The sequence below is a fragment of the Nicrophorus vespilloides genome, unplaced genomic scaffold (assembly GCF_001412225.1).
Source record: "Nicrophorus vespilloides isolate i.1.1-1 unplaced genomic scaffold, Nicve_v1.0, whole genome shotgun sequence".
Lineage (NCBI taxonomy): Eukaryota > Metazoa > Arthropoda > Insecta > Coleoptera > Silphidae > Nicrophorus > Nicrophorus vespilloides.
In genome coordinates, this window is record NW_017097138.1 from 1 (window position 1) to 16,985 (window position 16,985).

At 32.5% G+C, this 16,985-nt stretch overlaps 1 protein-coding gene across 1 annotated transcript; it reads right to left on the minus strand.

The window, feature by feature from the left end:
* Positions 1 to 1,043: 1,043 nt before the first annotated feature.
* On the minus strand, positions 1,044 to 16,496 carry LOC108559100 (neurexin-1a-like; the record flags this gene model as incomplete). The annotated part of the gene is made up of 8 exons (XM_017916243.1): positions 1,044 to 1,302; positions 1,903 to 2,010; positions 2,729 to 2,881; positions 2,953 to 3,111; positions 6,437 to 6,463; positions 6,523 to 6,683; positions 8,745 to 8,894; positions 16,361 to 16,496. Coding segments are annotated over 8 exons (1,095 nt in total), but the record flags the coding sequence as incomplete, so codon positions are not given.
* Positions 16,497 to 16,985: the final 489 nt, after the last annotated feature.

The following is a 16,985-nucleotide window of genomic DNA, read 5'->3' on the forward strand; positions in this document are numbered from 1 at the left end:
AGACGCAGAATAGGCAGTTTCATCGAGACCAACTACTGATAAGAACATCGCTCATATTTTCAACTGGGAACCAGAATTGGCAGAATCCGTACAGGAGCAGTGACCTGAAGCGGAGCGTCTTATCAAAACCGTGCCTTACTCCTCAAACTCTACCCCTTGCTTAATATTTATATAGTAGAATAAGTATTTGATAATTAGTCTTAGGAAGAACGTTAAAGAATCAAGTCGAAATAAAAAATCTTATTATACAGATAGACCGAAAGTAAAACTCGTTCAATTTATTATTTATAAATCCTAATGCTCTACAAGAGACAACAGTGAAAATATCCCACAATCCTCTGTTTTGATTCATTATTACTAATTGATATGTTCAAAGCGTAAATATCTAATTAATTTCATATTTATATACTAAGGATTAATGTAAATATCAGTGTTGTAAAACATGTGTGAAATTTACAGCATAAAGATATTATTTATTAAAAATGGCAAACATATTGTATTATACATGTACATGAAAACATAAAGAACTGATTTAATGGGGTGTTGTCGTCCGTTCCAATTCATGTATTATTTTATATTATTACTTGTTTATACTTGTAAATATATATATATATTTTGCTTTGTTTTTTTCATCTTATTTAAGTAGTGTTTAAAATAAAATTACAAATTATTTCCGTCGATATTTACTTCATTATATATTTTAACAACTTTGAACAGTAAATCCTTCTAGTATTTAATGATGAAAATAGAAATAAGTACTGAAGCTCAATTATGAAAAGCTAAATGCTCCTCATTTACAATCACAGATGGTTATGTGGAAACTGATTATATTAGGGTTGAAATAATAAAATGTAATTAAATATTATATAAGAGATTGTAAAATATTTTTTGATCACTCCTATAAATAATAAGAATGCAATTAAGTTGTGGTTTCTTAATTAATTTTAATTGTACTGCAAAGTAATCTATATACCCTTTCAAATGATATAACATTTGATCTTGGTTGAAGTCTTTGAATCCTTTTTCCGAATGTATTTTACTAACTTTTTTTTTTAGATTCGTTCGAGGTCCTTTGTTGGACGAAAGGGCAAGTCAAAAGGGTTACCCACCTGCAGTTTTGAAGTCCGTGTGGAAGCCATCTACTGTGACGCGAGCGTCCCGTCCGGTGCGCCTAAAGGTCACCTCGTGCCATGACCCGTCATCGATCCGACGCATAGAACCTCTCTGCTTTGATGGGCCTGCACCCAGGTCCAGGTGCACGTAGATGTGACCATTGTATACTTCGATGGCGAAGAGGTCGGCCTGTGGTAAAGCGGCGGGGTCAAAGTGAGAAATGCAGTGGCGTAATTACCGCAAAGGTTCCGCAATGCGGATTGAAAGGATGTTTCTATTCAAAATTCACCATACTTTACGCTTTTATTATTCAATATTTCGTATGGTATTTATGTTTTATTTATATATAATTAAATAAAAAGGAAATTTTATTATAAAGTCAAGTATACATTGTATGATGGACATGTGTATAAATACTTTAATTGTCTTTTTTATTATTTGATGTATATAAGAACTATTTGTAAATGGATATTTCAAATACTGACATTCGTCAATGCATATTTTTAGCAAAAACAATTGAAATAATAAAGTTTTACGTTTATAAACTGTGAAATATAATTGGAAGTTGAAAGCTACAACTAATACGGAGTTGACAAACATGTAGCAAATAATTATATGATAAATTTCCGTCCATTATTAGTATCAACACAGTTTTAAGGAAAAACATTATAATATACGTATTTTTCAATAATTCTCTGAATTACAAGTGGAGCAAACGCATTTGTAGTTTGTAAAAATGTAGTTATCCACTAAAAACTAAATATATGATTATAAGAATAGTGAACTCACCCTTGGTGGTCGTACGCCCCCATTGAAAAGCAGAAGACCGTTCGGTTCGTTTGTGCGAAACTTGAAGGAAATATTTCCGGACTTCTTGGCATTCCACGGAGGCAAGATCTGAGAATGTCAGGACACACACAATGTTGAAAGTTGATAGGAAGTCTTGAGGATGCACATGGATACATAATAATAAGTAATCCTTTGTCGCTCAGATGCGATTGAAGAATTTTATTTTATGAAATTCGAAGGATCCGTCGTTTGAAGTCCGCGGATCACATGAAAATGTTGGATTATCATCGAAGCCTGGGTCTCATAAATAATTCATTGTCGGAGGAAGGACCGCGCCCGCCCTCTTCGTTGGGAATGCGGAATGTTGCGAAGAAAAAAAGGACACCTCCATTTAAAACTCGAGATGAGTTTATATCAGGAACCTTTATATAAATTGTATCCAATTTGGGATTTGGCGCTCTAAACTATTTAATAATTGCATATTTTCTTACATTTGTTGCTGATGGCCTTAAATGGAAACTGGGATATTTATGAATAATTAAGATAATTTCATAGCAATATTTCATAAATTCAATACGATTGTCATTATCCACAATCGATTTGACAAAACAAACCTCCCATGTACGTGAAAAACAACATTAACTTCAATTCGTAATTTTATCGAGTTTCAGTAAAAACAAATAAAACAATGAAACAGCAATCAATAGCCATTAGACATATTGATATTAAATATTATTGATATTCTATAAAAAAAAAAGATATTTAGCTGAATGCGACTTTGTAGAAACGAAATAATATTGTACATGCAATTAGATGAATCGCTTACCAAATGTGATTCTCTGGTGGTGAATGTGATAGGATCATGGGTTTCTCCTGCAGGACATTTGTACTCCAAACGACCAGCTACGGAGATCAAGTGGTTGCCAGATCTGCCTAACTCCAAAAGGTTCAGCCTGAGCGTGTCGGCAACGAACTCCACCTTTGGACAAGATCAATATGAATGGTATTAAGAAGAAAAAAAACTGAAATCAAAAGATTTCAAAGACAAACCTTCCTCATGCAGCCAACGAAGTTGTTATGGACCCTCGATCCTGGCAAAGCTCTAGTGTTGATACTTCCTCCCACGTACAACCGACTCGACGAGAGCATCGTGAACTTTCCGGCGATATGTGAGTGGTCAGCATATACTCCGTCCACAACTGCTGAAAGCTAATAAGGAATACACCAGATTAGAACAAATAATGTAACCGTTTTGTATATTTCACTTCAACTAGAAAACACGTATATAAATCCAACACAAAGTCATTGAAATAAATTGTTATATTAAACCTATGTGCACTTATTATACTTTAAAAGATCCTCTCACAGCTGCCTCAAATTGAATGGAAATCACTTAATAATAAATTAATAGTTTTTAAAATTATAATGCATCCATCAAATTATGAATTAAAAGATTATCTGCAAGAGTTTTACAATTTCTTTGTTATGTAATAATCAAATTCGATGCTTACATATTATAATGCAATAAAAGAACTTCCGTAATTTAAATATATTCTAGATTATGCGTAATCAATTCACAATGATAGATACATTTTGGAGTAGTTAGAACAGATCTAGTCCACTACTTTCAAAGTAACGAAACTTTGTTTAGCTTCTAGCTAGGGCATTGGACTTTTCGCGTTCGATAATTCAGTCGGGTCTCTTAATAATCAATTAGAAGCTTTTAAGCTGAATCAAATATTAAACCTGATACGGTTGGGCATCTGGGCGGGTTTTGCCCATCCTCAGAATTCCAGTCTAGTAATTCCCTATATACGGAACGAATCATGATTTATAACGCTATTCATGGTGTCGTTGCACCTAATGCATTTGTAATTGATTCATTTGTTGTTATTGTTATGTAAATATTTATTAGCAAGTACAGTTACTATATTCCGTAATCATTGATTTTACATTAGTTTGAGATTAGTATTTTAATTAACTTTAATCATATTTTTTCGAGAACTCTTTAGTAATTGATTCTAGTTCTAATTTTTAAGAAAAACTTATCATCTGTTCTAAATTAGAATCTATGTTGATATATGTATGTTATCTACTATATATGTCTACACTATATGTTATATACTAATTAAAGTTGTATTTATACCCATTTCTCGCATGTAGATGTACATGTATGTGCATACACATACCCTATGCACATATTTCTTTGTTTGATATCGCTACTAGTCAGCCTCATAGCAAACAGAAAAACCTCACCGTAAGCCGCTTACACAGAACAAACAACGCACATACATGTACACACATTTGAACACAGCATGGTTAGAATGGGCAATTGTTAGGAAATTTCAAACAAAGTACGTCGCCAATGCTTTTGTCTTTCCCACGAGAATCATCAAACGTACCAAAGATATCAACAACAAAAGAGTTTGGATCAGTATTTACCGAGAGTATTTAGTAAAACAAATACCAAGCTAAAAACGTATAGCAGATGAATGGATGTTTCTTTTTAGCAGTGATTACTGCTCAAGCTTTATCTCTTGAGTATGCATTTCAATCAGGTTTATGGTATATTTCTTAGGCAACAGGCCTACCTTTTAACAGCATTTGATTGAAATATTTTTTCACACATTTATTAGTAAGAATTACTTATTTTATTTTTTTTTACTACAATAAAGTTATATAAGAGGTATAATATGAGATATAAGTATTGTCTTCCGTTGCAACTAATATTGGTTATCATGTTGCCCGATGAAAGTATAATTGCAATTTGAGAATGTGCAGCGATCGATATCATGCGCTACTTGCAGGGAGGCAAAAAAAGGCCATAACAAAAATTCTCTACCCAAACCGTGTAATGCTTAAATTAATACCTTATTGAAATGCTTTAATAAATATTATATACAAAAATTATAATATAACAGGTTTCTAGTTCGTTCACCTAATATATATGTTTTGGTATAAGACTATGACATGGGTGTCACGGCAAGACATGCCCACTGGTATAAGTCATTATTGGATAAAATCTATACATTTTCCGGTAAATGTACATTGTGTATACATTCAATTCACATTTTCCAGTGGAAATTAAGAAAATGTACATTGTACTCTCATTGAACTATGTTGTTGGCGAATGTGCGAACTCGTCCATAAATGAGATATGAATGTATCATGAGATTTACAACGTTTTTTTTGGAAGATAGTAATGTTATAAAGTGTCATTTATTGTAGTTATTATGAAAGTTATTAAATTCTCTCTTAAAAATGGAATAATTATTTATTTACATTTATAAAGTAATATAATAAAATAAATGTTAATTATTGTACTCTTACTATTTTCATAGGTCTAAGCACATTCGTTATCCTCCTTTAATTTCAAATTCTCCAAAGCAGTGAAGTTAATGTGTACATTTTCCGGATAATGTGAATACAGTATATATTTCAATACTTTAAAGCTAGTTTTACATCAGTTGTGTACAAATTTATACATTTACCTTAAAATGTATACATCATCCTACTATGTACTAAAACATATATATAGTTTGCACAGCACATTTGCTAAATACTAATCAAATGTGACTTTATCTCTATAACAAAATCAATGAAAAACTACAATCGCAGTATTTTCGAATAAGCATCAATTTGTAAATAATAGGCGAACATGTACATCTACTGTTATAAATTTCCATTGGAACCATAATCCCAAGAAGAAATATACATTTGTTCGGCACTCAATATAACCTCGTTAATAAACAACGGCAGTATTTATTTATTAGTATGAGTTTCATATTTTTTTTATTTCTGAACTGATCGAGTATTTGCATATTGACAGGATCACTATCGATGTGTTATTACTCGTAGTTATCTATTTCGTTCGGTGCGTCTGACTATAATGCATGTAAATATAATATGCATAGGCCATATTGGAGCGGTGTTTCGGATTTTATGGTGCTTGCATGTCGTTAATCCCGACGAAATTGAACAGCACCACTATTAGCAGTGCGCATCCGAGCCATTGCATCGCGAATAATCGTGGATGATATACCCATTTGTAATATAGTTAAGACTTTGCGATGCAGATGGTATTGCACTTAGATTCGAATTCGATATACAATGGTGTACACAGCCAATCTATCCTGTTGCATATTATATACAATCTCTGGCAAAATAGTGCAGTGTTTCCCAACCATGTGCGTCGCAAAAGACCTGGTTAGTAGTGCCGTAACGTGGAAAAATTAGGGCACTGAAATAATTCTCAGCGCCAGTTTGGACGACTATCTACTTTAAGCAATATTCGAATAATGGTCGTATAAAGTTGGCAGACGTTCGAAATTAGTGTAATAAAAAGTCATGACAAGAAGTGGTCATTTCCATTGATTATGAGGATTATTTGCCAAATGTTTGTACATAAATTTCCTTATTCTTATACTTATATAATGATGTAATGTAATGTAATAGCAGTAAAAACATACTAAATAAGTTTGTAAAAATAAGTGATAAAAGATTACTAGTATAAAATATATAGTTTAATTCTTACCCTACAGAAACTGGTGATGGCGGAAATCTAAAAGAAATGTAACTTTAGTAAATAAGAAATTTAGTATATGGCAATTTGTTAATTACTTCTTGTATTCGACGATGAACGCTGACTTTGTGCCATTGGTTATCATCGAATCGGACCTTGTTGGGTTTAATCTGCATTTCCTGCTTTCCGTTGGCTAGGCCCATTGTTAAACTTAAGCCACCGTCTTTCATGGCTACATTTAGATAATCCGTTCCTTCCCCTGAAATTAGAGCAATGTAAGTAATGACGGGCGGAGTACGATATAAAACACTTCGAGCTGAATGAGAGATAGTGATCAAAGAAAAAGTTTTAAAAAAAAGTGGAGCCGCTTCTGAAGGGCTGAAGAAGAAAATTAGTCTCACAAGCGGAACGTAACGAGCCAAACAAACTTTGTTAGGCAGCTCGACTCGCACATTCCCGAAAGGCGTAAGTACGTTTTTGTCGACGATTGGAGTATAAAAAGAAAATCCTGACGATAGGAAAGTGTATTAAAGTCTGATAATATAAAACAAATTTGTTGATTGAATGCGCTACTTCTCGCACGTCGGAAAAAGTAAGAAAGTTGCTCAACAAAATATTTACTTGATTAGGAAATAATCTAAATGAATACGTGTTATTTTCATAGTTGTATGTGCATGATGAGAGGCATCATTGTTATAATTACACACGATATAGAGATAATTATATTTGTAATATTTTTAATTACATTGATATAATTACTATTCAATTTGAATGTCTCTTTCGGATTGATATAGCTTGAAATTACAACTCCGTTCATTTAGTTTTGTTATTGATTACGGAACTTCCTTTCGAGGCTTTCTTATTTGTGAGGAAAGACAAGCAAAAATATCTGGTGTACTATGTTTCTTTTTCTTCGTGCTTGTTTTCGACGTGGATGCAACGAACGCAAATGGAGCAAAACAATGCCAGATAAGGGCGCATTTTCAGATGCACAACTGAAATTACTTTCAAGACAAATACACCGAGTCGCTCTGTTTATTCCGTTTCTGCTTCAAATCTCCCTACACAAACCCCTACCAACCTTTTTCCTACGATTGTTTGTGTATAGAAACGAGAGCATGTCACAGAAAGAGAGAGAGAAATGGAGAAGACGAGTCAAAAACTTTAAATAATTTATCGTAAAAGAGCAGATTAAATATCCATTACGCGATGGTACAGGAAAATGTGCTCCAGCTTGCTTGGGGCTATAAAAGTACAACAAAACGGGAAAGGAAGAACGAGGAGATGAAGAAAAAAATGATCGGGATGAAAGGAAAAAATGCTATAGATCGTAGTAAGAATGAAGCGGGTTGGAATTGAATGAGGAAAGGGCATTGAATATGTACAGGGTCATTGATTATTAATGGACCCGAGAATTATTTCCCTCCTCTCAGAAAACGGATCATTTCAAAAGCTCATTTACATTATTGCTGCCGTTTGTTTGATTAATGGGATAATGTAACAGAAACGACGACGCTCATTAGCGTTTGTGTTTGCAGTCTGCATCTTCAGTATATACTTGCATTCGGAGTATTTATCTAACCATGTAACAAATATATTATGCACTTCCAGTTTAATTTTGTCTTCTCTACGTATAATCAAAAACATTTAGCTCATTACCAGCTAAATTAAACAAATTAAGTGCTATGTAAATTTATACTAATACAACATGTTTTTTAATGTTAATATGCTTGAAATATTATAATTCTGATATGAAGAATTGATGAGATTTCTGTAAAAATATACTATTGAATATTTTCAATAAAAAATGAATGTATTTTAGCATTGCATTTAACGAATAAGTAAGAAAGTATGGAATATATATTTATCATTATTGCAAAATAAAATACTACAAAGTCTGTAATTCAAATTGAAACAGTTTATAATTCCAGATTTATTAGTATTTAGATATTTCAAGGAGATACAAATTGATTATATGATTATAGAATGAATACTTACAAGTGTTGCGTAAATTTCAATCTAATCCTTGAGTGGAAGAAATAATTGATAGAAAACTTTAAATGTATTGTATGAAACATAATAAATAGGAATGCATATTAAGAATTGAATAACGGCGTTGATTCAAAGTTCAACAATTGTTATTCTTATTTTTTTCTTCTTTAAAACCCCTGGTTTTGTATGAAAGCCTATAAATTGATGTGTATTACATCGTTTTATATTTTTTAGGGGCAAGCGCGCGTGCGGTTAGTGGGAAATTCGTGAAAAATCGTTGCGGGAAAAATCTGTTAGCGGAGTAGAAACGGTCCTTTCGTTCGCTCACCTGTGTAGAAAAGTAATCCGCTCGGCTGTCGACTTTTGAAGTAAAAACTGACCGAATCCTGAGCGCTAACGATTGGCTCTCCTCCAGTGTGGCTCAGATCGTAGGATAAAAACTCGGTGCCACGGAAGACGGCTTCTGAAGGCGCCTTATCTGTAAAAGGAAACGAAAACCAAGTCAAAAATCAAGAGTATTACAAGTATAACGAAATGGCACAATTTCGTTGATATATAGTGTGCGAAACGTGGAAATTTATTGAAAATCTTCATCACTGGCATTCTGCCAATTTAGTTTAATAATTGATTGGAAACGTAACATTTTTTTGTTATTTCAATTTGATTCAAAAGGTTTTAAATCTTTTTCTACGCTGTTTGTAATGTTTCAGTTTGCATATTTTTAATTTAGTATACTTGGAGATATTTCAGTCTCATACTATATATATCGGGTGAATGTGAATATAGAATAGTTCGTTTAGAAATAGCAACTAATAATGTTTTACTTTTAGATACGTGCGGATGGCATTCATGGCATTCTTCAATTGATGTGTTCTGGCAGAATGTTGATTGAAACGAGTGCGGTCGCGTAAATGAAATTCTCGGTTGCAGACTAGGTTTAGATCGATTGAAAATTTTGTTGTCTGCTTTGTGATGCTAACGCGATAAATAGTCACTTGTTTGTTAGGGTGTTTTTGTGGGTTGCAGGTAGGAGGAGGCTGCTAATGAAGTCGAATTAGTCGACGTGTCGATCACGTTTTCGGCAAAAGCAGACAGAACATGGTAAATTTTAATTATGTTTATCTGATTGGCTACTAACCCGTTCGGATATTACACTGTTGTTTATATGATGCATCATCGGCCATATTGTCATTTGCTATCACTTACAAGCATCCATGCATCCATCCCACATTACTTAATGGCCTGCACACTTTCACAATGATTTATTATCTCTGGTACACTCGCTCACTCAATCAGCCCCGACCCAGTCTACTATCTAATTGCAATCAGCAAATTAATTAATCCATCCGAATACCAATTACATCCGCAGTATACATGATATTGTTTTTATGAAAGACATGATTCTTTACATGAAAAAAAAAAACTCCAGAAAATTAACAGAAAAATTTAATGTTTTTATTAAATAATTTACTTTAATTTTCCTTTAAAAAAAAAGTAGATTATGTTCAGGTAGATTAGGACACAAAATGTGTGTTGATATTTCTTGATAATGTTATATTTAGTAAATTAATTATAAATAAGATAGCAGATATTAATACCCAGTCTACTATCTAATTGCAATCAGCAAATTAATTAATCCATCCGAATACCAATTACATCCGCAGTATACATGATATTGTTTTTATGAAAGACATGATTCTTTACATGAAAAAAAAAAACTCCAGAAAATTAACAGAAAAATTTAATGTTTTTATTAAATAATTTACTTTAATTTTCCTTTAAAAAAAAAGTAGATTATGTTCAGGTAGATTAGGACACAAAATGTGTGTTGATATTTCTTGATAATGTTATATTTAGTAAATAATTATAAATAAGATAGCAGATATTAATACTGCTTAAAATCACATTTGTCGCAAGAACATTCTCGACAATCAAAAATATACAGTGGAACCTCGCTTAACGAGTTTAATCTATTCTAAAATTTTCATATTTTTGTTCGACACTCGTTATGCGAAACATCGCTCGTTAAGCGAGTCATTTTTTTTTACAATTAATTTTGTTTGTTAAGGGAAATGCTCGTTAAGCGAGGTTCCACTGTATAGGGTAGAAACACCTATGGTCAATAGCAATTTGACGCAGTTGATCATTCATTCACTAATATTAATTCGGCAAATATGATTAGTTGGCCATCTTGTGGCAAACCCGAGTGATTAATTAATTAATCACTGAACGACTTCAGCCCTTTGGTCATAATTGTGGTAATTAAATGTGTTAAATAATTAGTTAGCTAATTTACTAATTAATTAACGCAGAATGCCAAAATCGGCGCTTGGTTCATGTGTATGCCAGATAATATTTGCTGGACCTATTGAACTATATTTACCGACGTTCAGTACCAGTCTGAAGATGATGCAGTTCCATCAGGGTTGACGGAATTGATCTCATGTAATATTTCTTATGGATGAAGGATGAATATTGAATACAATTTACAACACATGTCTGAAGTTTAGTAGCTTATAGTTTGGCGTTGCATGTTTGGGTAATTAAATATCCCGTGCAAGTTTTGTCGTAGTTCTCCAGTTTGTGCGGTTTCCGAATACAGTACTAGGAAGAAGCAAATTTTAGAACGTTATAGTTTATGTTATTTCTCCATACAATACAAAAATAATTAGAAAACGTTTCCAATTAAATGTTATTTACTATATTATTAATTTATATCCCATAGAGTAATTTAAATTAGTTCTCCGATTGAAGTTTAAATAATTATAATTAAATGTAATTATGTGCAGGCGTAACTGAATTCACTCTAATTTCCGTTCGACGTGGATTTATTTTACGCGAATAAAAATCATGTAAATAAAGTCTATTAGTACTAAAACAGTTGGATATATTCAATCTAATAACACTATTTATCCAATATCGCTGAAAAATACTGTCCAATTATTGTTATTAAATATATTAATTAAAAGAGCTTTACATCACTAATATTTATTTCAATGTAAATATGATAAAACGACACTTGCTAATTGGACAACTGCATCAATCAATTAAATTATAAATATAGCAACAACAAAAATCGCTTATAAAACGTTGAAGGTAGTATAAGGGCGTTTAGTATGTATTATCGACATGTTACAAAATATAATTTGTGTGTAAATTGTTGCGAGTTGTGATCGGGGCGGTGTTTGTGCTAAAAGAGCGGTGCAGGGACGAGTCGGCCTGTGGGCGGAGGCGTTACGTAATTAATGGATTATTGCCATTGAATACACAGCGAGGACGACGAAAAAAAAAAATAAAAAAACGAACATCCAATAAACCAGCGGCAAACAAAACCATCAATTTGAAGCCGCATGAATTAAACAATTGGATTATATTTAAAATATATTAAATAATAATTTCCATAATATTTTTTAGGATTTTTAAATGGTTTTTCTGAAACTAATTTAAAGATGTTGCTTCAAATTTCAGTGCACTTCCGGTTGAAATTTAAATTTTAAATAGAAAAAAAAAGCAATTTAAATTGGTTAGTTAAAATTTGATTTAATTTTATTTACAAAATTCCTTTACAATTTTTTTTTCAATTATAAAATTGAAAATATAAAAGAAATAAAAATTAATTATTGACTAGTTCAACACATGCACTTTGTAATGTTTCTTCAGTCATGTTTCCAGTAATATCATTTTTAATCACGTTAATTTCAGTTTGTTCTAATGCTAGTTGCGCTAGACTTGTGCTTGCCCTTTCTTCTTCAAATTTTCTCTTTTTAGTCGGTGGTTGATTAGTGGTGATTGAGGCTCTATTTTTATTGATGATTAAGCGTTCCCACGAAATGCGGCCTTGATGGTTTTGTTTATTATGTATTTGTTTATTTTAAAAAAGAAATCGGAGTAATCAAATGGACTTTGTGGATGTCTCCTACACATTGTCGAAAAATTATTATCTTTTTCGAATGATTATATAAATAAACCAAAACACTAGCCCCGACACAACCATCGAAGACCATACATGAAAGAAAGCGATTACGAATTAATATAATGAATTTTTTTTTAAACCGAAATTAACGGTAATTAAAATTTCGTTCCTGTTACAGTTACGGTTCAGTTAAAAAAATCCGGTAAATTTCGGTTTACGGTTCCGGTTCGACTCTCTGATTTTTATATTTAATTTGTATTTCAAATTACGTAAAGGAGTATAACAAAATATGTTGTTATAATAATGAGCATGTAAATGAGCAAAATCGCTTCGTTTTCCCGACTAGACAATAGACAGCTTGTGTTAAGGGTTAATTGTATAGAGGAAGGCCAGAAGAGCGGCTTTTACGTTATATAATTAAGTTTTGATATACACATTGATTTATGTTGTATAATTGCATATAATAATAAGTTTTGATAACTATTGAACTCTCTAGCCAGTTCTCGTTCACTCAAGTACTTAATCTGAATGGTCCGCTATTTCTGGAAACACAAAGCATGAAGTTTCCAGTATGAATACATAGGGGTTAAATTTGCACCATCGGTTAATTGGCCGTACTTTCGTTTATGTCTCTTAACAAAGTCGAGAAATTAAAATTGAACGGATCTTTTCCATTATTGATTTCTGCGAAATTATGAAAGAGACTCAGGAACTCACGATTTTAAATTGTATTCCGTACATTTGAAATGAAAATTAATTAAAATAAATCCTATTTACTTCCATCCGCGTCTCTCAACACAGCCGTAATGCGTGCGTTTTTCATTTCATTTCGTTTCTTTTGTTTTAATTTATGAGCTTTCGTTTCGCACGAGCTCTAATTAAAATGTATTTTTGCTGAAACTGAATCTTGTTAAGTTCAATTTCGTGTACGAATTTAATGCCCGCGCATTTAATGCTATTAAGCAAGTTTCGTTGAATGAAATTTGTTGTACGGTGTTTTTTTTTTAATTATTTCTGTTTCCTAGTTCTATTAAATGTTACGTTTTTTTGTTTTCAATGAGTTTATGCCAAGTTTATGTTTTAATGAATTAATTAATCCCCAAAAAGGACCCACGAATGCAAGGCAAACTACGACTGTTACTGTGGTAAAAAGGGAGCAATTGAGTCCACGTCGTTAGTAGGGATTCGAGTCAGTCGCCTAGAAGATTTTAACAAACAATGGAATCGAATAATTATAGGAGCTAAGATGTATGCGTCTGTATATGAATGAATGTATTTCGTGTAATAGTGTGCATGCTTCAATGCGCAGAGCATTGTAATGCTGACTTGGAAATCTCATTACCGAAGCCAATTATGGGGAATTTCTCTGGAAATTGTCGGGCAAAACGGAACTTGCATCGTCAATGATACGAAACGCCGATTTTGGAGGAGGTTGGCGTTATTAGACATTGAAAATGCTTGGAATCTATGACCATTCGCATAGTTTTCACTTCTATCGAATCTTAAACAAACTATTTAACTGACAATATCACAATTTTTAAATTACAATACCTTACACATTCTATGCTATTAAAATGAATTTTATAATAGAATTTTACCCAATTTAGTATTATTAGAGTAAATATACTGATATGGAATTGATCATATAGAGTAGAAAGGATGAAAGCTGGAGGATTTATGCAGGCAAGTGGATTATTTCTCAATATTCACTTCAGAAGAGGCAGGCGCATTACACACGTGCCTTCATTCTATACGAAATCCCAATATCGAAGCGCGCATTTAAGAGAGGGTATTTGGACTCAACTTTTCTTCTTTTCTAGTTCGTTGCCTGCCTACCTTTTTCGAGAGACAAAAAGCCATTTGGATTAGCCCATAAAAGGGTTGCATTACATGTTAAATCTCTAATATCAGAGAAGCTATGCTCGTGAAACATTAATACTTCAAATAATCTGATACATATTATAAGAAAATCTCACCGAATCCATTGAACCATTTGCTAAATGCGTGGATGCGCCGGGTTTAAATGAAGTTGTGTAATAAATATTAGTCTCAATTGTCCTAACACTAACAATAAGAGATGATTGCGGAGATTCTATCGAATCTTAAACAAACTATTTAATTGACAATATCACAATTTTTAAATTACAATACCTTACACATTCTATGCTATTAAAATGAATTTTATAATAGAATTTTACCCAATTTTGTATTATTAGAGTAACTATACTGATATGAAATTGATCATATAGAGTAGAAAGGACGAAAGCTGGAGGATTTATGCAGGTAAGTGGATTATTTCTCAATATTCACTTCAGAAAAGGCAGGCGCATTACACACGTGCCTTCATTCTATCGAAGCGCGCATTTAAGAGAGGGTATTTGGACTCAACTTTTCTTCTTTTCTATTTCGTTGCCTGCCTACCTTTTTCGAGAGTACAAAAAGCCATTTGGATTAGCCCATAAAAGGGTTGCATTACATGTTAAATCTCTAATACCAGAGAAGCTATGCTCGTGAAACATCAATACTTCAAATAATCTGATACATATCATAAGAAAATCTCACCGAATTCATTGAACCATTTGCTAAATATGTGGATGCGTCGGGTTTAAATGAAGTTGCGTAATAAATATTAGTCTAAATTGTCCCAACACTAACAATAAGAGATGGTTGCGGAGGAGGTAAAAATGTAATAAGGCAGCAGCAACGTGCATTATATTAATTCATACAAACTGGGGAGAAGGTTTTTCCTCATTTTCTTATCCCTGGCGTGTGAATAATGGAGGGTGTGATATAAACGCGCAGGAAAATGGGCGAAGTTTTCAAGTTTTTACACGACGACACACGTACATTCTGAGGGCGTAGTTCTTCGCCGGAGAAAATATCAACAAAATACGGTTTCGTCGTAGGTGGCGTTTGCTAAACTTTTCCACCCTAGAGTTAGGTAGGTTTTGGCCCTCGAATTTCGTTATATTTATCGCTTGAAAAACTTTTCATCGAAATCAATTTCATATGCGAATTTATATGCAAGGTAGCGAAATAAAATTTGATATATTTTTCTTTTTTTTTTTCTTCTTGCGCGTCTCCAATTCAGAATAAATTTGGTCCAATTTCATTTGTATCATATATGTAATGACAGCTGCCAGTAGCATATGCATATTGTCAGTTTTATTCACATTTAATAATTTGTTATGTGTAATTGGTTAATTATAATTACTTCGAGTGAATCAATATGTTCATTGGAAATTTTGAAATCAAAACTGTCATTAATTAAATAATGCAGTTATTATTTATTATCACTCATTTTTATTAAACTGTATTCACATATACGAAAAATCTGATATTACATCAAGTAGGATCTGTAGAGAAATAATTTACAAATATAACAAAACAAGTATGTAAATACTGTAGCCAGGGGCGATATAAAATGAAAAAAATTATCCATTGTGTTCCTTTGTATAAATATTATATTTTTTGAATAAAGTAATTTTAATGTTTGTCTATTTTTGTTTGCTCGTTCGTTACGATGCGATTGTATATATGCATATAATTTTTATGACCATATTTCTTTGTTTGAATGATGGACCATCAATTAATTCATCAATGGTCAACGTGATTTGGTGTATTTTTCGCATCATTGAATGTTCCTTGATTACTTTTGTTTCTGCCACCGGAACAGAATTGAAAGGAAGGATGGAATAATTTGTAAAATGGCTTACATGTACCTACATTTTATTAATCCTGTAACATGTAGAACAAATTCGCGAAACCGAAAAAGTTGTGTGAAATTAGAACAATTGTGTTGTCCTATCACTAAATATGAATGCGTTTGCGAATATCTGAACAAATGAAAACAGCGTGAGAAAAAGAAGAATCTCAGTAAGTTATAAAAAGTAATTAGTTGCTCGTAATACAAATCTTAAATGTTAAGCAACAATCACTGCGGATTTGTTGGTAATTTTCGAAAGTATGTTCTCATACAAAGGCAAAGTATAAAAGGAACGTAGAGAGAAGAGATATATTTTGCGTTTTACCTTTTTCGCAATATTCGCCCTCGTAATCCGGGTTGCGACATTCGCAAATTGGGCCGCTGTCTGTTGATATGCAAATCCCGCCGTGTTGGCACGGGTCACGGACCTCGCATGCATCACTGCTGTTCCCTCGAAGAACCTGCAAGAAGATGAGAAAATGTAAGAAAAACGATCACGATGATGGCAAAAGGTGAAACAAAGGTATTTCAACGCTCCCCTGAAATGATGAGAAAACGTCGCGCACGATTTGCGGGCGAAGTTTCAGGGGATGCAACACCGCGTTGACATAACGGCGAGGAATTGATCCACGGTTCACTGCACGCTTGTTACCATTGCATAATTTATATTTGGTTTACTTACCGAACTTGCATATTATCATTTTGAATCTATTTTAAACTGTAATTACTGTAATTTCATAATGCTACTATTGTAATTATTTTTTTGCTAAGCATTTACCTCCAAATATCATAACATACTTTTTTTGGTGTTTTAAGTGACAATATTATACAAAATACGTATACATTAATTTATATTGTTCAGTATAAATTATCAAGGAAATTGCTAGATTAATCATTATTTAATCCAATAGTTACTTAATTATCATTAGGTATAGACAATACATTTTAGA